At 38.9% G+C, this 18,532-nt stretch overlaps 2 protein-coding genes across 3 annotated transcripts in view; both read left to right on the top strand.

Annotated features, from left to right (window-relative positions):
- Positions 1–7,082, top strand: part of WDR35 (WD repeat domain 35) — a 74,085-nt gene extending 67,003 nt beyond the window's left edge. For both annotated transcript variants that reach the window (XM_049784811.1, XM_049784812.1), the window contains 4 exons: positions 368–508; positions 1,882–2,038; positions 6,188–6,428; positions 6,777–7,082. In XM_049784811.1, coding sequence (XP_049640768.1) covers positions 368–508; positions 1,882–2,038; positions 6,188–6,428; positions 6,777–6,927 — 690 coding nt within the window. In that variant the 3' untranslated portion in view covers positions 6,928–7,082. The remainder of the gene's footprint in view (positions 1–367; positions 509–1,881; positions 2,039–6,187; positions 6,429–6,776) is intronic.
- A 4,815-nt stretch (positions 7,083–11,897) lies between these two features.
- On the top strand, positions 11,898–18,213 carry TTC32 (tetratricopeptide repeat domain 32). The gene is made up of 3 exons (XM_049784832.1): positions 11,898–12,115; positions 16,912–17,078; positions 17,872–18,213. The coding sequence occupies exons 1-3, from the start codon at positions 11,961–11,963 to the stop codon at positions 18,018–18,020; spliced, it is 471 nt and encodes a 156-aa protein (XP_049640789.1). The 5' UTR covers positions 11,898–11,960; the 3' UTR covers positions 18,021–18,213.
- The last annotated feature ends 319 nt before the right edge of the window (positions 18,214–18,532 follow it).

The following is an 18,532-nucleotide window of genomic DNA, read 5'->3' as shown; positions in this document are numbered from 1 at the left end:
AGTCCAGCCTATTTCTCTTGAGTGAAGAAGGAAATATTTACCTCATGTTGGATAAAATAAATGAAAATTTCTAAAGAATGTGCCAAGTTAAGGTTAGAATCTTGGTGTATTTTAATAATGCCTTTGTTATGGAAAAAAGTTCTTCATTTTTACTTAGCATTTGTTACAAATTTTAACTCTGTGGGTTAAATACTAAGATAAAACAAGTACTTAGGAAAGAAAATTGCATTTTAAAATACACCTGGGTGGTATTCGCGTTCCATTCTACTGATTTTCTTTCTTATTTAGAAACTCCAATTTCAGAAATTATTATATTTGTACAAATAGCTAAGAAATGTCATCAGTCTAATTATTTAAATGTTTAAAGATTGCAGATGAAGAGGCAAAGAAAAGAACTAAACCCTTGCGAGTTAAGAAGCTGTATGTACTATCAGCTTTACTTATAGAGCAGTACCATGAACAAATGAAAAATGCCCAACGAGGGAAAGTTAAAGGAAAGAATTCTGAGGTAAGGTACAACAATAAAAAACATGAAAACATTTGAAATATTAAGGATCGAATAAGATTGCACTTCTTATTAACATGGCCTTTAATCATCTCTTTTGCATTTATTAAGCTATGAGGAACAGGAATGCTTTAGAACTTTTGTTTTCTGTTTTGGGGCAATTCCTAGCAATGCTCAGAGGTTACTTTTGGCTTTACACTAATTAATTACTCATGGCAATACTGAGAGACCATATGGGATGCCTAGGACTGAAATCTGGATTGCCCATGTGCCAGGCAAAAGGAGCCCCACTTGCTGTACTCTCTCCAGTAATGACTTGTACTTAAACTTAGAAATTTCTTATGAAGTTTTTTGTTTGTTTGTTTTGGGGCCATAGCCAGTGATGCTCAGGGCTTATTCCTGGCTCTGTACTCAGGGATTATTCAAGGCAGGGCTGGATTCAAGAGACCTTAAGGAATCACTGGAATTAGACCCTGGTTGTCTGCATGTAAGATAAGCACGCTAATTGCTGTACTATAGCTCTAATCCCATAACCATTTTTATTTTTTCTTTATTTTTGTATTTTGGGCCACACCCAACAATACTTGGGAATTATTCTTAGCAGTGTTTGGAGGCCCATTTAGGATCTCTGGATTGAACTCTGTGGGCGGAATGCAAGGCAAACAAACACCCTGCTGTACTATTGCTCCAGACCCAACAGTTTTTTTTTATCCTATTAAAAAAAAACTGTAGTTTTAATTATATATTTAAAAAATCCTTTGTAATTAGTGAGTTTGGAAAATATTTCTATAGTATGTTAATTACTTTAATCTGCAAATGTCTCTGATTAGCCAGTCTGTGTTAAATTTGATCCTATCATGGAGCAATCCTCTCATAATGTATGTATTTATCAAAGCACCATGCTGTACACTTTAAAGATCTTCCAACTTTATTCACAGTTACTCCTTAGCAGAGCTGAGAAAAATCCTGAACATATCAGTTTCACAAAATTTGAGTAATAAGGGGGCCAGAGAGACAGCACAACATGGGGCGTTTGCCTTGTAAGTGGCAGACCCGGGAGGGCCCCAATTCAATTCTTGGCATCCCATGTGGTCCCCCAGTTTACCAGGGGCAATTTCTGAGTGCAAAGCCAGGAGTGACCTTTGAGCGCTACTAGATGTGACCCAAAAACCAATTGATCAATCAATCAATCAATCAACATATAAATTAAAAATTAAAACAATTTTTGAGTAATAAGAGAAATTTAAGTTTGTTCTAAGAGTTCTGTAATGATAAACTGCTTGTGTAGATATTTGAATGTATAGTAGAAGTTACTTCCTGAAGAAATAATCCTGCTTTCTCATGTTGGCACAAATATCGGCCTACTCTGCTCCTAGGCCACCTCTGCTTTGGCTGGATTGCTGGAAGAGGAAGTTCTGTCTACCAGTTGTCGATTCACGGATAATCCTTGGAGAGGGGCTGAGGCTTATCACTTCTTCATACTGGCCCAGAGGCAGCTCTATGAGGGAAACGGGGACATGGCATTGAAGACAGGTGGGCTTGTTACTAACCACATGTCTAGAGAGGTCATCAGTTGACAGTGAAAGACCAGCTTCTTCTACTGTTTTTGTAGTTTTTCGCTTTTCTATTAAAATGTTGTTATGATTTCACTCATATTTATATTTTCTATAGATTTATTTATTTTTAGATATTTTAAAAAAATACTTTAAACACCGGTTTCCAAGATTGTTTAAAATACAGTTGTTTTTATAGATTTATTTTGTTTGAGATGATGCTATATTATAATTCTGTACATCTCCTTTAGAAGTTCTTTTTATTTATTCTTTAAAATACTTTAATGCATAAGCTTTACAGAAAAATCAAAACTTGTAATAATCAGAAAAACATTTATAGATTTTTCTATTCATTGAAAAAAAATTTAAACTTTATTTATTGATTCTTTGATTGGTTTCTGGGCCATACCCAGCAGCGCTCAGGGGTTACTCCTCGCTCTGCACTCAGAAATCGCCCCTGGCAGGCTGGGGGACCATATGGGATGTCTGGAATAGAACCAGATCCCTCTTGTGTTGGCCGAATGCAAAGTAAATGCCCTACCACTGTGCTATCTCTCTGGCCCCTCATTGAAAAATTTAATAGTCATATTATTTTGTATATATAATATATATGTACTTTCTTCTATAATGTTGAAGTATAAAACTTCGTGCTTATATGTAATTTATAAAACCAAACTATGCTACAAAATATTTTCATATTAGTATATAGATTTCTATATCATAAAATTTAACAGATTTCTGTAACACAGGTTTCCTGTTTTTATTTTTTTTAATTATTTATTTATTTATTTATTTATTTTTGGTTTTTGGGTCACACCCGGCAGCGGTCAGGGGCTACTCCTGGCTCTATGCTCAGAAATCACCCTTGGCAGGCTCAGGGATGCTCATGGGATGCCGGGATTCGAACTACCGACCTTGTGCTTGCAAGGCAAACGCCTTACCTCCATGCTATCTCTCCAGCCCCAGGAGACTCTTTTTAAAAATAAAAGTAACATGCATGTATGGAACAATTTTGATAGCCCCTAAAATAGAAAAAAATAATCATGATACAAAGAGAAGCAATCAAATAATTTATACAATTATAATATTCAGAAATAATCATTGCTGATTTTTGAGTGAACATCATTGCGACCTTTTTTGTAAATATAATATGTGCTTTGGCTTTAACATCATGCAAGAAATGTGATCATGAAATTTATTTTTATTCTTTTTTTTATTTTTGGGCCACATGTGGTGATGCTCAGGGGTTACTCCTGGCTATGCACTCAGAAATTGCTCCTGGCTTGGGGGACTTTATGGGATGCCTGGGGATTGAACTGCAGTTTGTCTTGGGTCATCCTCCTGCAAGGCAAATGCCCTACCACTGCGCCACTGCTCTACCCCCTGATTTTCATTCTTATATTTTTCTCCATATTGATTTGTTGTTGGTAGAGGCCTTTGGCTTGGTCCTTATATTGCCTTCTAATTAGATGTCTCTCAATTGGTTCTTTTGGTTTTCCTGCTAAAAAGATGTTTTCCCATTGCCTCCTCATCTGGCTTTTTCTCCTCCCTTTGGGGGTGGGCTCTGTTTATCCCAATAAAGGCTACTCAGGTGGCCTGGAGGAGCGGCTAACATCTTGGCTCTGGTTTCACATGGTGGAGCGACTGGCTTATGGTTAAAAGCTTGCGGTGCTAGTTTCTGACCTGCTATTTCTTTCCAATTGTGTGTGGATTATTTCCTGCATCAAGTTGCTGCCAGACCTTTGTCTCTTGTCCTATCCAGACAGGGGGCATGGGAATCCCTCTCCCTCTTTGAGGATTGTGGAACGCACAATCCACTGTTAAACAGTATGCATATATTATCTATATTATAATTTTTGATATGCTACATAATTTGCTGTGGACTATACTGTAATTTATAGTTAATCATTTTTAATGAAAATACCATAGTTACAAAGTTATTCATATTTGAGTTCAAGACATAAATGGTTCCAGCACCAGTCCTACCTTCAGTGTCAACTCTCCTCCACCAATGTTCTCAAGGTCCTGCCCATTACCGTCCCCCATTTGTCATTTTGACAGTCACCTTTTTAACTTCCATTGTTCAAGTTGTGTCACTTCATTTCAGTGGCTTATATATTTAGGTTTAGGTCTATCACTCCTTAACAGTCATCAAAGTACCTATGTCTCATTGACCCCTAGCCCCTGTTATTTCTCATCTGACTTTCTTTCCTTTCACTTTACTTTATATTTCTTTCTTTATTCTCATTATACAATGGAGATATGGGTGATAATAGGCATCCCCCCCCACTTTAAACCCTTGTATTCCTTCATCCAGTTTTTCTAAGTGCTACATATAAGTGATACTATTTATGCTTATCCTTCTTCTTTTGGCTTAAGATTTTCCAATTTTTTCCAGAAGTTTTATGTGTAGCAGCAATATCTTCATTCCTTGATTATACTCCAAAGAGTATAATAGATCACTAAGGCTATTCTTGATGGTGCTTAGAAGGCCGTTCAGTGCTAGGATTGAACCCTGGGCCCTGCATATACCAGTTATGTTTTCAATCTGGATCTTTGAACTTATATTTACTTTAGAATCAGCTGTTCCTCAATTTTAACTAACATCTGATAAACTAGGAATTGTTTAACATAGTATTTAACATGATTTATAAATAATTTCTCAACTTAAAATGAGATAAATTAGAACTTTAACATTCATTGCTGGTAAAACTATCTGTTATGATTTGTTATTTTTTTATTTCAGTGATAAAATGATCTGAAATCTGTGCTCTATAAATTTTTGCCTATGAAGTTGTTATGTTCTAGATGTGAAATAAGAGAGCATCCTTTATTAAACATGAATATACATTTTATAAATTTTTTCTCAGAATATGATTGTGAACACTTGACCCCCCACAATAAACTTTAGGGATGTAATACTCAAAATTACTTTTAAATGATTTATATCAAGCTAAATAGTATAAGATTGTTTTTCTAATTGTGAACTCTAGAATAGAAAAATACACAATTTCAAATCTGATGCTGATTATACGGATACTTTTTAAAACAGATATTATGCTTCTAGTTTACAAAAGTTGAAATAAGATACAGTAGCTGTCAAAATAAATGATCTAAATTGACAACTTAGTGACTTATTTTTGCTTCTTTTGTTCCTTAAAGCACGATTGTTTCGAGTAAGACACATAAAAAAGCAACAATCTGCTCAAATGAACACAAGGAAAAATATGATTTCATACTATTTTGCTTTAAATATTTTTGGGGGTCACACCCGGCAGCGCTCAGGGGTTACTCCTGGCTCTATGCTCAGAAATCACTCCTGGCAGGCTCAGGGGATCATATGGGATGCTGGGATTCAAACCACTGTCCTTCCGCATGCAAGGCAAACGCCTTACCTTCATGCTATCTCTCCGCAGTGGTAGGGCATTTGCCTAGCATGTCTCTGACCTAGGAAGGACTGCAGTTTGATCCCTTGGGGTCCCATATGGCCTCCCAAGCCAGAAGTGATTTCTGAGTGCATAGCCAGGAGTAACCCCTGAGCGTCACTGCATGTAGCCCCAAAACAAAACAAAGACAAAAACAAAAAATGTGATACTACCTTGAAAGTTATGGCTAATAGTGTAACATTAATTTACCTTTTCTGGATTGCCACAGAAATCTCTATCATTTTTATAGAACAAGAGATGTATTCATTTCTACCCCAGATACTTTGTGGGTTTATTTCCAAGCAGCAGAGCTTTGTGCATCATTTGGTGTATGTTATTTCCACAGAAATTGTGTGGTTAGCTGGAGAATTACCTGAGGAGATCATCTTTCCTGGCATTGTTTTCCTTCAAGTTTTTGTGTGTGTGTGTGTGGGGCACACACAATTAGTACTCAGGGTTTACTCCTGTCTCTGCTCAGGGATTACTCCTGATTGGGCTCAAGGGACCATATGGGGTTGTAGGAAATTCAATGGAGGCTGGCACTGTGCAGGGCAATCACCTTTCCCGATGTGCTATCACTCTGGCCTGTTTCCTTTCAGTTTGCTGGGGTTTATCTAGCTTAAACAGTCTGACATAGGTTCTGAACCATTCATGTTGGTGATTTTCGATAACTTCAAAATCCGAGCTGTCTCACTCTCTCTTAGCTCTTCACCTGAGAGACTATGAAGACATCATCTCGGCCGTTGAGATCTACTCTCTGTTAGCGCTCTGTGCATGTACCAGTAGAGCTTTTGGTACTTGTTCTAAGGCTTTTGTAAAGCTTGAATCTTTGGATACCCTCAATGCTGAACAGAAACAGCAATATGAAGAACTTGCTATGGAAATCTTCACCAAACATATTCCAAAAGATAACAGAAAATCTGAACTGGACAGCTTTCTTGAAAGGTAACTGTAGTTAGATGTAATTCTACCTTATTAGAAATGTGGACTTTTACTTGTACACTTAGTTTTGAAGTCATGTACCTTAACATGACATTATTTCATTGGATTTTTATGAATACTTTCTCACTGTAAAAATACTTGTGTGTGTATGTGTTATTGGGGATTGAAACCAGGCTTTTATACATGTAAGGCACGTTCTTTATTCCTAAACTCTATTTCTGGCACCAAGGACAATTTTCATTTGAGGTTTACTTAAAATATTTTTCAGTTATTATGTTTTTAAAATGAAATGAAACTTAAAATAATGAGAGGATTTTGGTGCAATGTCATTTTTTCCCTTGTATTTTGCAGGGAGGAAGAGAAACTTCCCATATGTGTTGCCACAGGAAGCCCAATCACCGATTATCAATTCTGGATGTGCAGTGTGTGCAAACACTGTGTCCAGGCCCAGGAAATCAGCAAATACAGCTTCTGTCCCTTATGCCATAATCCTGTGGGATAAATAAAAAGACAAATTGCTTATAGTTGGAACAAAGGTGTAGCATATACATATATGTATATATGTACATACATAATTCTAACTGTATACATGGTTGACTTTCATATCCTTATATAAAAATCAGCACCATTATTTCATAGGTAGATCTTTAAACAAATGTATGCCTATACTTACATACACTCATATTAAGATATTTTCCTAGAAGTATAACAAATGATGCTTATTTTTATTAAAAAATTGGAAGTTATTTCCTGTTTTTTTGTCTGTGGTTGGTAGATATAAATTCTGCTATAAATATTCTAATAGAAGTTTATTTTTCTCAATGTATTTCAAGGTATCTAACTTATCACAAAATCTTAGAACAAGCATATGCACAAAATGAGAAAGTTGAATTTGGAAAACTGACCATCTGTAATATGAGGTTAAACAATTATCATAAGAAATAAACTCTTTCTCTAGATATATTTATTAAATAGGTATTGAATGTCCCCTATATTTTATTTTCAGAAGTGAAAAGATGTTTTTATAATATGAATTATTTCTAAGAGCCGTATTTTCCTATAGCTTTTTCATACCCTTTTAAGAATGTGAGAAGGAATTTGACATCTACCCTTTATATTATGCAAAAACTTTTGTCAGTGACATAATTAAAATTGTTTTTATAAATCTGCATTTTATAATACTTCTAGTTGAAACATTGCTCACCAGGTTGGATGCCACATTTAAACAACTCTTGGGCTGTGGGAAGTGTTTTTCCCTTGAATGCATGTTTTGATTTATTGTAATCAACTATAAAGAAAAATTGTAATCAGTAGTGTATAATTTCTTACCTCTTTTGTATTAATAATAATGTCCATTAATTTCTCATGAATTGGTCTTCTCATCATTGTGTATGAAAACAAGAACCCAGCAGTTTCATTAGTATTTTGTGCTGATTTGGCTCATTTACTGGAGATAGTAATTAACAGAATCATGCCACCCTGTTATTTCAGCTTTAATGCTTGGGCTAGTGCACTCTCATATGTGAAAGATTTTTGGGTTTTTAGAGACAAATAGCATGCTGCAGATTGAGACTGGTGAATAATGAGAAAAGATTAGGACCTAGATAAATTCATAGTAGATGGCTGGCCTAAAGTAAATGAGAAGTCTAGAAATCTTACAAGTAGGGTGAAAAGTTCCTGGAAGACTTCATCTTCAGAAATATGTCTGTGGTCCATACCCCATTACCCCCCCACCCCCCTTTTCCTTTCTTATCCCAGGAATCAGCTGAGAACTCAAAGTTGATTGCTTTAACAATCAGTCTTGAGACTTGATGCCTCAAGCTTTTCCTTACATATCTCTCGAGGACTCTTATTTGGAACTTTTCATCTTCTACTCCTTCCATTCTGCTGGTTAAGCCCTCATGTTTTTCTACAACCGCTCATTCCCTGCTTGAGTGAATGTAGACTTGTCAGCTTTTTTGGAAAACACTATGGATATTCCTCCAAAAGCAAGAAATTAATCTTCCATATGATCCAGCGACAATATTACTAGGAGTATATCACAAAAATATGAGACATAATAAAAAATGCCCTCTGCACACCTATGTTCATTACAACACTATGTACAATAGCCAGAATCTGGAAACAACCCAGTTGATTGACAATAAATGAGTAACAAAAGAAATGTGGTGCATCTAAACAATGGAATACTATCCAGTAGAAAAAGTGAAGTCAAGAAATTTGCTTATACATGAATAGACATGGAGATCATAAAATTTTTTTCCTACAACTGATTATTTTTATCCTGAATGGCTGTTTCTTTTTGGTCACTTCTCTAAAACAAATACATATACACACGTACTTGGATAAACAAATATGAAAATGTGAATATATAATCAACAAGACCACTGATTCTTTTTCAAAAGCTTATGATGGGTTTGTGTCTTTGAAAATTTTAGCAAGTTGTTCTGTTTCTTGGACTATGCTTTGAAGAGATCATTGGCTTAGTTGATTTTGTCCAACATGAAGGAAAAATTCTCCCCAAGTAAAAAGGGGAGAATTGCCTTTTATTACAAGTAGCTTGAGATAAACTGAATCGACAATATGAGGCAGTATGTTGAAGATGCTGAAGTAGTATGGCAGGTCAAAGTATTAAGATAGATGGGGCTGGAGAAAAGTGGGAAGACACTTGCCTTGTATATGACTAACCAGGTTCGATTGCTGGCATCTCATATTGTTCCCCAAACTCTGCGTGCAGAATAAACTAGTCCTGGAGCATAGCCGCGTATGGCCCCTGTCCAGACCTAAAACAAATAGGATAGAGCTGACTGATAAATGCTACTCACAACATAGACTGTTCCCCATCATAATAAATGCTAATTTTAGTGTACTTTTTCTAGAATACATTTAAAGTAGTATTTTTGTATTTCAAGAACTCAAAAAAATTTTTTTTGCAACACATAGTGGTGTTCTGTGATTACTACTGCTGTGCTCAGGATTAGGGTAGCATATGTAGTGCCAAGGATGGAACCAGGACTGACCCATATGCAAGGCAAGTGCCTTACTTCCCTACTATTTATCCAGCCCTGTGCTTAAATCTTAGTTTCTGTGCCACCATGTGAAAAAACAACAACTAAAACTATGAGAGTAACAAATACTGATGTAGAAATAAATTATATCCTGTCTCCTTTATCTTCAACTTAAATTTTTTATATTTTCATTTAAATTGTGGGGGTCGGCTGGATGGTTGTTGGAATTCAGAATAGAAAAGGGACATGAGGCACAGCAGATGTAACATATAACATTGGCTAATAAACAGGAACCAGCAGCAGAAACAGCTGTCACCATAGTGAAAGGTCCAAAACAAATGCCAGGTGACTGGTGGCATCAGTGACATTCTCAGTTAGAAATGGGAGGAAACTATGTTCCCAGACTTCAATGAGAAAACTAGGAGTGATAAATTTTATAATGTGACAGCTCCAAGATACTAAGTTTTTGATGTGATATGAAATTACCCTCTAGATTTGACTATTTACTCAGGTTTTTTTGAAGTGATTTTTTAAATTACATGTTCATGGTAGAAAATAAAAAAATGATCAGTATTGATGTAGCTGGGCCCGGAGAGATAGCACAGCAGCGTTTGCCTTGCAAGCAGCCGATCCAGGACCAAAGGTGGTTGGTTCGAGTCTCGGTGTCCCATATGGTCCCCCGTGCCTGCCAGGAGCTATTTCTGAGCAGATAGCCAGGAGTAACATGAGCACCGCCGGGTGTGGCCCAAAAAAAAAAAGTTCAATAGCCTTTTACATATGAGGTGTTACTTTTATTTGAACAGTTTAGTTGTTTTAAAAGAAGATACAGATGAAATGGAAGATTTAGTGCTCTATACTTCATGATATTTTTGCTCTGAAATATTAAAATATTGCCAAGATAAAATGGACAAGACATGCAAGAGGCTTAGGATGATTAACTATTTCTCATTTGGTATAGTTTATATTTTTAGCAAGATTTAGAAAAAATGAGATTCCATTATGTACAACTAAAACAGCTAACCTCAAAATTGACAAGTGTTAATGAGGGCATTGAACACTGAAACGCATCCATTGCTGGTGGAAATGAATGTGTAAATATATATATATATATATATATATATATATATATATATATATATATATATATATATATGTGTGTGTGTGTGTGTGTGTGTGTGTGTGTATACACATATCCTTATATACATTTCAGTTTTTACTGCTCCATTTCAGAAAAGCATGGTTTTGCTGAAAGAAACCTCAAGATTCTGAGGCTCACCATGAGATCATTTGTGAAGGCAGGAGCAAAGAGAAGTCCTTTGTTTGACATTCTTAGGACATAGATTGTTAGTGTGGTCAGGTTACTTTTGGTAGCTAAAGCACCGGTTTTCAACCACTGTGCCGCAGCACACTAGAGTGCCGTGAGATACTGTCTGGTGTGCCGTGGGAAAAATTCCAATTTCATCTTTAACATGCAGCTTCGGCATGATTGGTCTATTTGTGAGCCTAAGTGCATGTTATGAACTATAAAAACTAAAGACAGAGACTGAGAGCTGTTAATGAAGAGCTACATGTGTGTCTTTCTTTGATTCCTGCCAGAATATCAGCTTTGTGTTCAGCCAAACAGGTCCAGGTTTTGCAATGAGTAAGTAAACAGAAATATGAACAATTATAAAAAACTTTATTATTTCATTATAAATATCAAATAATTTTTGTCTTTATTTGATTCCTATTACTCTACATATAATCAATTATAAAATATAAAAAATCATAAAATTATAAAATACATAAAAATTATAAAATTATAACAATTATAAAAATCCTTATTTCATAATAAAGTATTAAATAATTTCTGTCTTTATTTGATTCCTATTACTTTATATATAATCAATATAGGCACAAGTTAGATTTTTTTTTAACATTTTCTAATGGTGGTGTGCCTAATGATTTTTTTTATGAAAAAAATAGTACCTAAAAGACAAAAAAAAAAAAAAAGAAAGAAAGAAAAAAGAAAAAAGTACCTTTGCACAAAAAGGTTGAAAAACACTGGCTCACAGCATAGTGTTGCAGGCTAGCATATCCTTTTCAGAAGACTATTTTACTTGAACAACAGAATTTATCTAGCTATTCTGTTGACACCAGCAGCCGGAGACGGTGAGCCCCAGACCCTTTCATTCCCCATAGAGCCCCGCGCCCTATTCCAGTCACTGGGATGCTTGGCTGGACCCCGAGGCTGCTACAGTCAACAAGCAAGCCTGGAGGCAGCTGTCATTTTTGAAGTCTACAAGGGGCTTTTTCCGCTTTCGTCATAATCAAGCGCCCGTCACCCCGAGGCCGCCGCGCGAACTGATGACATGTCTCGCGGTTCTACGGGTCCGCACGAGGCACAAATCTCTTGCAGTTCCGCCGCTGCGATTCAGCTGTCAAGTCAATTTCTTGGTCAATTTCTTGACAGCTGCGGCAGCCGCTGCGAATCGCTTAGGCGCCAACCTCCATCCATCCCTCCGGGAGAACGAGGCCTCCGACACCCATGGAGGAGCAGCAGGGACCCGAGAGCGACTCCGCTACTTTAGCCCGCGCCCAAGCTCGGTTCGAGAAGGGCGACTACGAGGAGGCCGAGGCGCTGTACACCGCTTACATTCGCAAATGCGCCAGCGCAGCCCCTGGGGAAGAGGCCCCGGGGAGGTGACTATCTTGAAGTGTTTGGGGAACAGGGGCGTCTCTGTGTATGTGGGTGTACCATTTGGGGAATGCCAGGATCCACCTGGGTCGGCTGCACGCTTTCCTTTTTATTCACTCCGGTTAGATTGGTTTTCAGCTCAACAGGTCTCAAATCTGTGGGGCTCCTTGTCTTTTGTTTTTCTTTTCCCCTTTGCAATTGATTTGTTGTCATAGCAAATGGTGTGACCCGAGAATTCCCCATCTTTTGGAATCGCCAGTTTGTTCCCTACCCCTATGCCATTCAACTCAACGTGGCTCTTTTGCTCACCTTGATTTGATAGCTTAATCTTAAATTTAATGCATTTAAGGCCCAATACATGATGAGACTATTTTATCTGCATATTTTGACCAGAAAATGTGTAACACGTGATTTGCCTTGCTTTTGGTGATCTTAGGAGATGTGCCTGCAAAATGCCTACTTGGTCTGTGCAGTGCCCGCATAAGTAGCACGTGTTGGCATCCCCAGTTTTGCATTCCCAGTGGTTTGAAATGGAGCAGGATGAGAAAAAAAAAGGGGGGGGGGATTAACTGATTAAATATTTATTTTGTTGGTAGTTTTGAGTTGCCTGCTCTGCCATCCTGATCTTCCCTCAAGGATTTGAATTTTCTTGACAGGATGCTGCTTTGACTTTTACTGGAGGTTTATGATTCTTACCCTATTCGTTAAACTCATTTGAAATTCAATCAGAGAAATAAACTGTCTTGTGCATTTCTTTTCTTTCTTCCTCCCTCCCTTCCTCCCTCCCTCCTTTCCTCCCTCCCTCCCTCCCTCCCTCCCTTCCTTCCTTCCTTCTTCCCTTCCTTTCTTCCTCCCTCCCTCCCTTCCTTCTTCCCTTCCTTTCTTCCTCCCTCCCTCCCTTCCTCTCTCCCTTCCTCCCTCCCTCCCTTCCTTTCTTCTTCCCTCCCTCCCTTTCTTCCTCCCTCCCTCCCTTTCTTCCTCCCTCCCTCCCTTCCTCCCTCCCTTCCCTCCCTCCCTTCCCTCCCTCCCTCCCTCCCTCCCTTCCTTCCTTCCTTCCTTCCTTCCTTCCTTCCTTCCTTCCTTCCTTCCTTCCTTCCTTCCTTCCTTCCTTCCTTCCTTCCTCCTTCCTTCCTTTCTCCTTTCGTTCCTCCCTCCTTCCTCCCTCCCTCCCTTCCTCCCTTCCCTCTCTCCCCCCTCCTCCCTCCCTCCCTTCCTCCCTTCCCTCTCTCCCCCCTCCTCCCTCCCTCCCTTCCTCCCTTCCCTCCCTCCCCCCTCCTCCCTCCCTCCCTTCCTCCCTCCCTCCCTTCCTTCTTTCCCTCCCTCCTCCCTCCCTTCCTCCCTCCTTTCTTCCTTCTTTCCTTCCTTCTTTCCCTCCCTCCTCCCTCCCTCCTTCCTCCCTCCCTCCCTCCTTCCTTCCTTCCTTCCTTCCTTCCTTCCTTCCTTCCTTCCTTCCTTCCTTCCTTCCTTCCTTCCTCCCTCCCTCCTTCCCTTCCTTCCTCCTTTCGTTCCTCCCTCCTTCCTTCCTCCCTCCTTCCCTTCCTTTTCCCTTCCCTCCCTCCCCTCCCTCTCCCTCCTCCCTCCCTCCCTCCCTCCTTCCTTCCTTCCTTCCTTCCTTCCTTCCTTCCTTCCTTCCTTCCTTCCTTCCTTCCTTCCTTCCTCCCTCCCTCCTTCCCTTCCTTTCTCCTTCCCTTCCTTCCTCCTTTCGTTCCTCCCTCCTTCCTTCCTCCCTCCTTCCCTTCCTTTTCCCTTCCCTCCCTCCCCTCCCTCCCCTCCCTCTCCCTCCTCCCTCCCTCCCTCCCTCCCTTCCTTCCTTCCTTCCTCCCTTCCTTCCTTCCTTCCTTCCCTCCCCCCTCCCTCCTTCCTTCCTCCCCCCCTCCCTCCCTCCTCCCTCCCTCCCTCCCTCCTCCCTCCCTCCCTTCCTTCCTTCCTTCTTCCTTCCTTCCTTCCTTCCTTCCTTCCTTCCTTCCTTCCTTCCTTCCTTCCTTCCTTCCTTCCTTCCTTCCTTCCTTCCTTCCTTCCTTCCTTCCTTCCCTCCCTCCATCCCTCCCTTTCCACACCTGGCAGTACTCAGATCTTACATCTAGCTCTGCACTAAGGAATCACTCCTCTCTGCCTTGGGGGACCACTTGGGGGTCCTGGGGATTAAACCTATTGGCCATGTGCAGAACAAGTACTCTACCTTTTACTACCTCTCCAGCTCCACCACAATACCAGTTTATGGGATTTTCTGAATGGTCAACAGGGAAGGGTCAACAACTCCCCTTCCCCGCAACCAGTAGGTATTCTTTTGTAATCTTATTTCAGATTCTGAGATTAGACTGATTTATTAACTTCCCAAAAGTATCAGCAACAAGTAGCATGAAACTATCAGATCTTGTTTCCCTTCCTTCTTGGCTCATCTCAGTGGATGGGTTTGGTGTGTGTCTTCAGAATCTTCAGCGTAGGGCAGAGAATGATTTGTTTTTTTAGCTGCAGAGTTTCAACACCCCTATCCAGTCCTGCCTCTGCCATGCACATCACCCCTTCATTCAGGGTGAGTTAAGTCATTTCTCACTTTCTTCATAAACATATTCTATATTAAGTATGAAAACAGAGTGTGTTATTCTCCTAATTCATGGAGTGTTTAACACAGCATTTTTTTTTTTGTAGATGGAGACAGTGTGATTCAGGGTAGCCTAAAAACGAACACCACCAACCAATAATAAATCTCTGTTCCTGCACACATGCAGAGAAAACCATAACTTTTCCTCATAGTTTATCTTCTAGAGTTGGGTTATTTGGGGTAAATTAAGCAGCAAAGTCATCGGAAGGGAAAGGCATTTTATTTAATATGGGTCGGATCATGCACAGACCTAACTTACATTATTTTGCTTAAAAAGTTAAGTTTCTTCTCTAAAATTAATCTATTTTCTGACAACCCCAAAACTATTTTAGCACTTGTGAGTAAAAATGGAATTCTCTTGTTTCAACCATTATAAGTATCTTAAAACTTACACTAGTCTTTGAGTGTGAGGATCAGTGAATCCTATTGAAATAGTGTTTTAATCACTGAATACTTTCACTGAACGGTTTATGAAAATTTTCTTACATGTAGTCCCTAGTTAGAATCTCATTTTTAATTTTTTTCCTCCTTTCCTAACATTAGCAAATGTTGAAAAACTACACTTGGATTAGGTAACTTGGTTAAATTCTATCGCAATAACCACTGTCATTACAGAATGCTGTAAAGTTACAGTTTCCTCAAGAAGTTGATTTCCAGAATTTATTGCAAAGAGCTCTGGTTCTTAATCATGTTATTCAGAAAATTTCTGAATTTAAGAAATACATAATAAAGTTATTTTATTTTATATTTTTTTGGTGGGGAGGGAGGCACACAAGTAGCATGCAAGGGTTCTGTTTTCAGGAATTAGTCCTGGTGGGGGAGTAATATGGTTGGAACCATCTGAGATACTGAGATCCAACCTGGGTTGGCTGCATGAAAAGCAAGTGCCCTACTCATTGTACTATCATTCTGGCCCCTATTATAAAGTTCTGAAGCTTTGAACTTGAATGGCAAAACTTGACTGGAGACCATAGTCTGCATTTTTCTTACAGCTATATACCATTAGCAGTTCAAGTGGTAAAAACAGGAAGGTCTCCTATTTGAACAGTAATACATGTGACCCCAGAAGTGTCCCTTCCCCATTCTCCTTTGGTCATAGCTCACAAGAACAATTTTTGGTAGTTGTTACATTCTTCCCCCTTGCCAGAATAGGTTTGAGGAGGCCCTAGGTTGTGTCCCTCTCTAGGCAGCAGCATTGAGATTCCTCATCTGAGATCTCAAGATCAAGATGTGAAGAGGAATAACTTACTAATAGCACTGCCTGCAGTCACACATTTCCTGCAGATTCTCTCTGGCACAAAGAAATAACTACTGAGTTCTGCTTGTGTTTTCTCTGTTTGTTTCAAATTTGAGAATTCTTTTGCCAGCAAGAAAAGAAAGAAAAATATGATGATAGGAAGGAGAGGGAGAGAAGGAGAAAGGAAATGCTAAGGAAAGAAGCAGGAGGATGGGTGAGGAGAAGACTGGAGAAAGAACAGTATTCTCTGCAAAGGATGTATACAACAGGCTCAAATTTTGGGATGGAGAGACTCAGTTGCTGAGTTGGGGATTGGTCAGAGCACTGGTGCACCAAAACATTCAGGAAGGACGGTCTACTTTACATATGCTCCTTACCAGCCTCTGGTGGCTCAGTCACAGTCCATTTGCACACAGTCCTGCAAGTGGACAGGAACCTTGTTGTTTTTTTTTTTTCAGAAGGTTGGCTTCTGGCCTTCTGGCTGAGCAGATCAGAGGACAGCTCTCTCCCCACTGAGTTTTCACAGAGGGTTTAATTGTGACATGTACATAGCAGTGATGAACTTCAGTCTGGCTTTCCCTCCCAAGCTCAGCAGCTCAGATTGGTCTCTGTGTTCTTGCTGGTTTTACCTAGAGAAATGAACAATGGTTTTAATATTAAAGTCAGCCAAACAACTTGGCTGGTAACAGGGGCTTCAAACACCTTATAAAATAATGTATGCTTTTCAGACTGACATTTTAATAAGAAAAGCTTCACAAGTCGTTAAGGCACAAGCAAGAATGGAATCCACTTCTTGATTGCTTAGTGTTTTTTCTTTTTCTTTTTTTCTCTACAAGTTGGCGTTTTAGTGGGGGAGATGACCCGTTATGGAAGATGAAGTTTGACAATGCCCCAAAGAGACAGGAAAGGAAGCGAGAGGAGTTGGTGACACAATGGTTTTAATGTGAACTTTTTGTTTAAAGCAAATGCCACCCCAAGGATTTGGCTACCGCATATAACAACAGGGGGCAAATCAAGTACTTCAGGGTTGATTTCGACGAAGCCATGGATGACTACACGGCTGCCATACAGGTCCAGCCCGAGTTCGAAGTTCCCTATTACAACAGAGGGCTGATACTGTACAGGCTGGGTAAGGTTTGTTTTTCTTTTGGGTTTGACTCTCTTCTATTAATTTCAAGCACCCAAATATAAAAAGGAATGTAGTGATTATCCAAGTGGCAAAGTGAAGGGGAAATTTAGGTTTCTAGTCAAGAAGGCAGGAGCACACCTGAGTTTATTTTAGGCTTTTAGAGGCATTTGCCAACCACAGTGGAGTATTGGGGTGGGAATTGGCTCTGGGAGCGCAAGTGAGGGTGACCCCATTAGTTGGTTTCCTGAGTGTTCCCAACTGCAAAATGAGGATAATGCCAGCGATCACCTATGAAACTTTGCCAATTAGTCTGTGAAGGCACAGGAAACAATATAAATAAAGGGGTCGGGGGCTGTGGTTTACAAGTATTGTTTCTCAAATAAGGCATTTGAGGAAAATTTCTTGTTTCCAAATTTCACAGTAGTTATGTCACACAGTGAAGTGATACAGTTGTGTTGGAGACTTTGTGTTTATTTATGCTACTTACCTATAAATAATTCAATAAGTGAATCTGTTACTAATATTTAGCGTTATTCTGAGAGTAAGTAGAATCATAGGTCTGCTTAGTTTGATATCACAGAGAAAATCTGGGAAAGGTTTGGGGTTGTGATTCAACAGTGGAGCACTTGCCTGGCCTTTGTGAGATCCTTCCTCAGCCTCTCCCCCCAAGTCTTTATTAGTGATGATTGAAAGCTCATAAATATAGAAACAAAAATGTGTATATCTAGACTTTGCAATGTACTGTGTATCCAAGTACTCAACTCTTCTTTTCCATTTTTGGGTTCTGGTATAGGATATTTTGACAATGCTTTGGAGGATTTCAAGAAGGTATTAGATTTAAATCCTGGATTTCAAGATGCCACTTTGAGCCTAAAACAGACTATTCTAGACAAAGAAGAAAAACAAAGAAGAACTTATGAAAACATGTTGAAAACTCAATGATCCTGATACCCGAATCTAATTGCCTCTAATTTAAAGCAGGCATTGAAAGTATTTTAATTTATATGTAAAATAGAGATTCATGAATTAGCACTGAGAAGGTATTTAAGATAAAGAATTGCAGGTTGAGAAACTACTTAATGTTGACTAGGCATGCTTTTAGAAAAAGTGTATGTAAGATAAATTGATGTATAATTGTATATAATTACAGTAAAATATTTCAAGAAATGCGTGGTGCTTTCTTCATTAACTCCATTTTTATTTATTTTGTATGTTGGGATCAATCCTATTGGTGCTCAAGGGCCCATGTGTGCTGGAGATTGAACCAGGGTCAGTCACATGCAAGGCAAATGCCTTAACCTTTGTACTATTCCACCAGTCAGGGCACTATTTTTGCAATTAAAAAGAATTCTCATCTTTTATTAAAAATTTATATCTGCTGAAATGTTAAAGCATAATAATAATAAACACTTCTAAATTCTTTACTTAGATCTGGCAATTGCTAGCACAGTGCC

This window comes from Suncus etruscus, chromosome 12 (assembly GCF_024139225.1).
Source record: "Suncus etruscus isolate mSunEtr1 chromosome 12, mSunEtr1.pri.cur, whole genome shotgun sequence".
NCBI classification, from domain to species: Eukaryota; Metazoa; Chordata; class Mammalia; order Eulipotyphla; family Soricidae; genus Suncus; species Suncus etruscus.
This window is presented reverse-complemented; position numbering and strand designations above follow the sequence as displayed.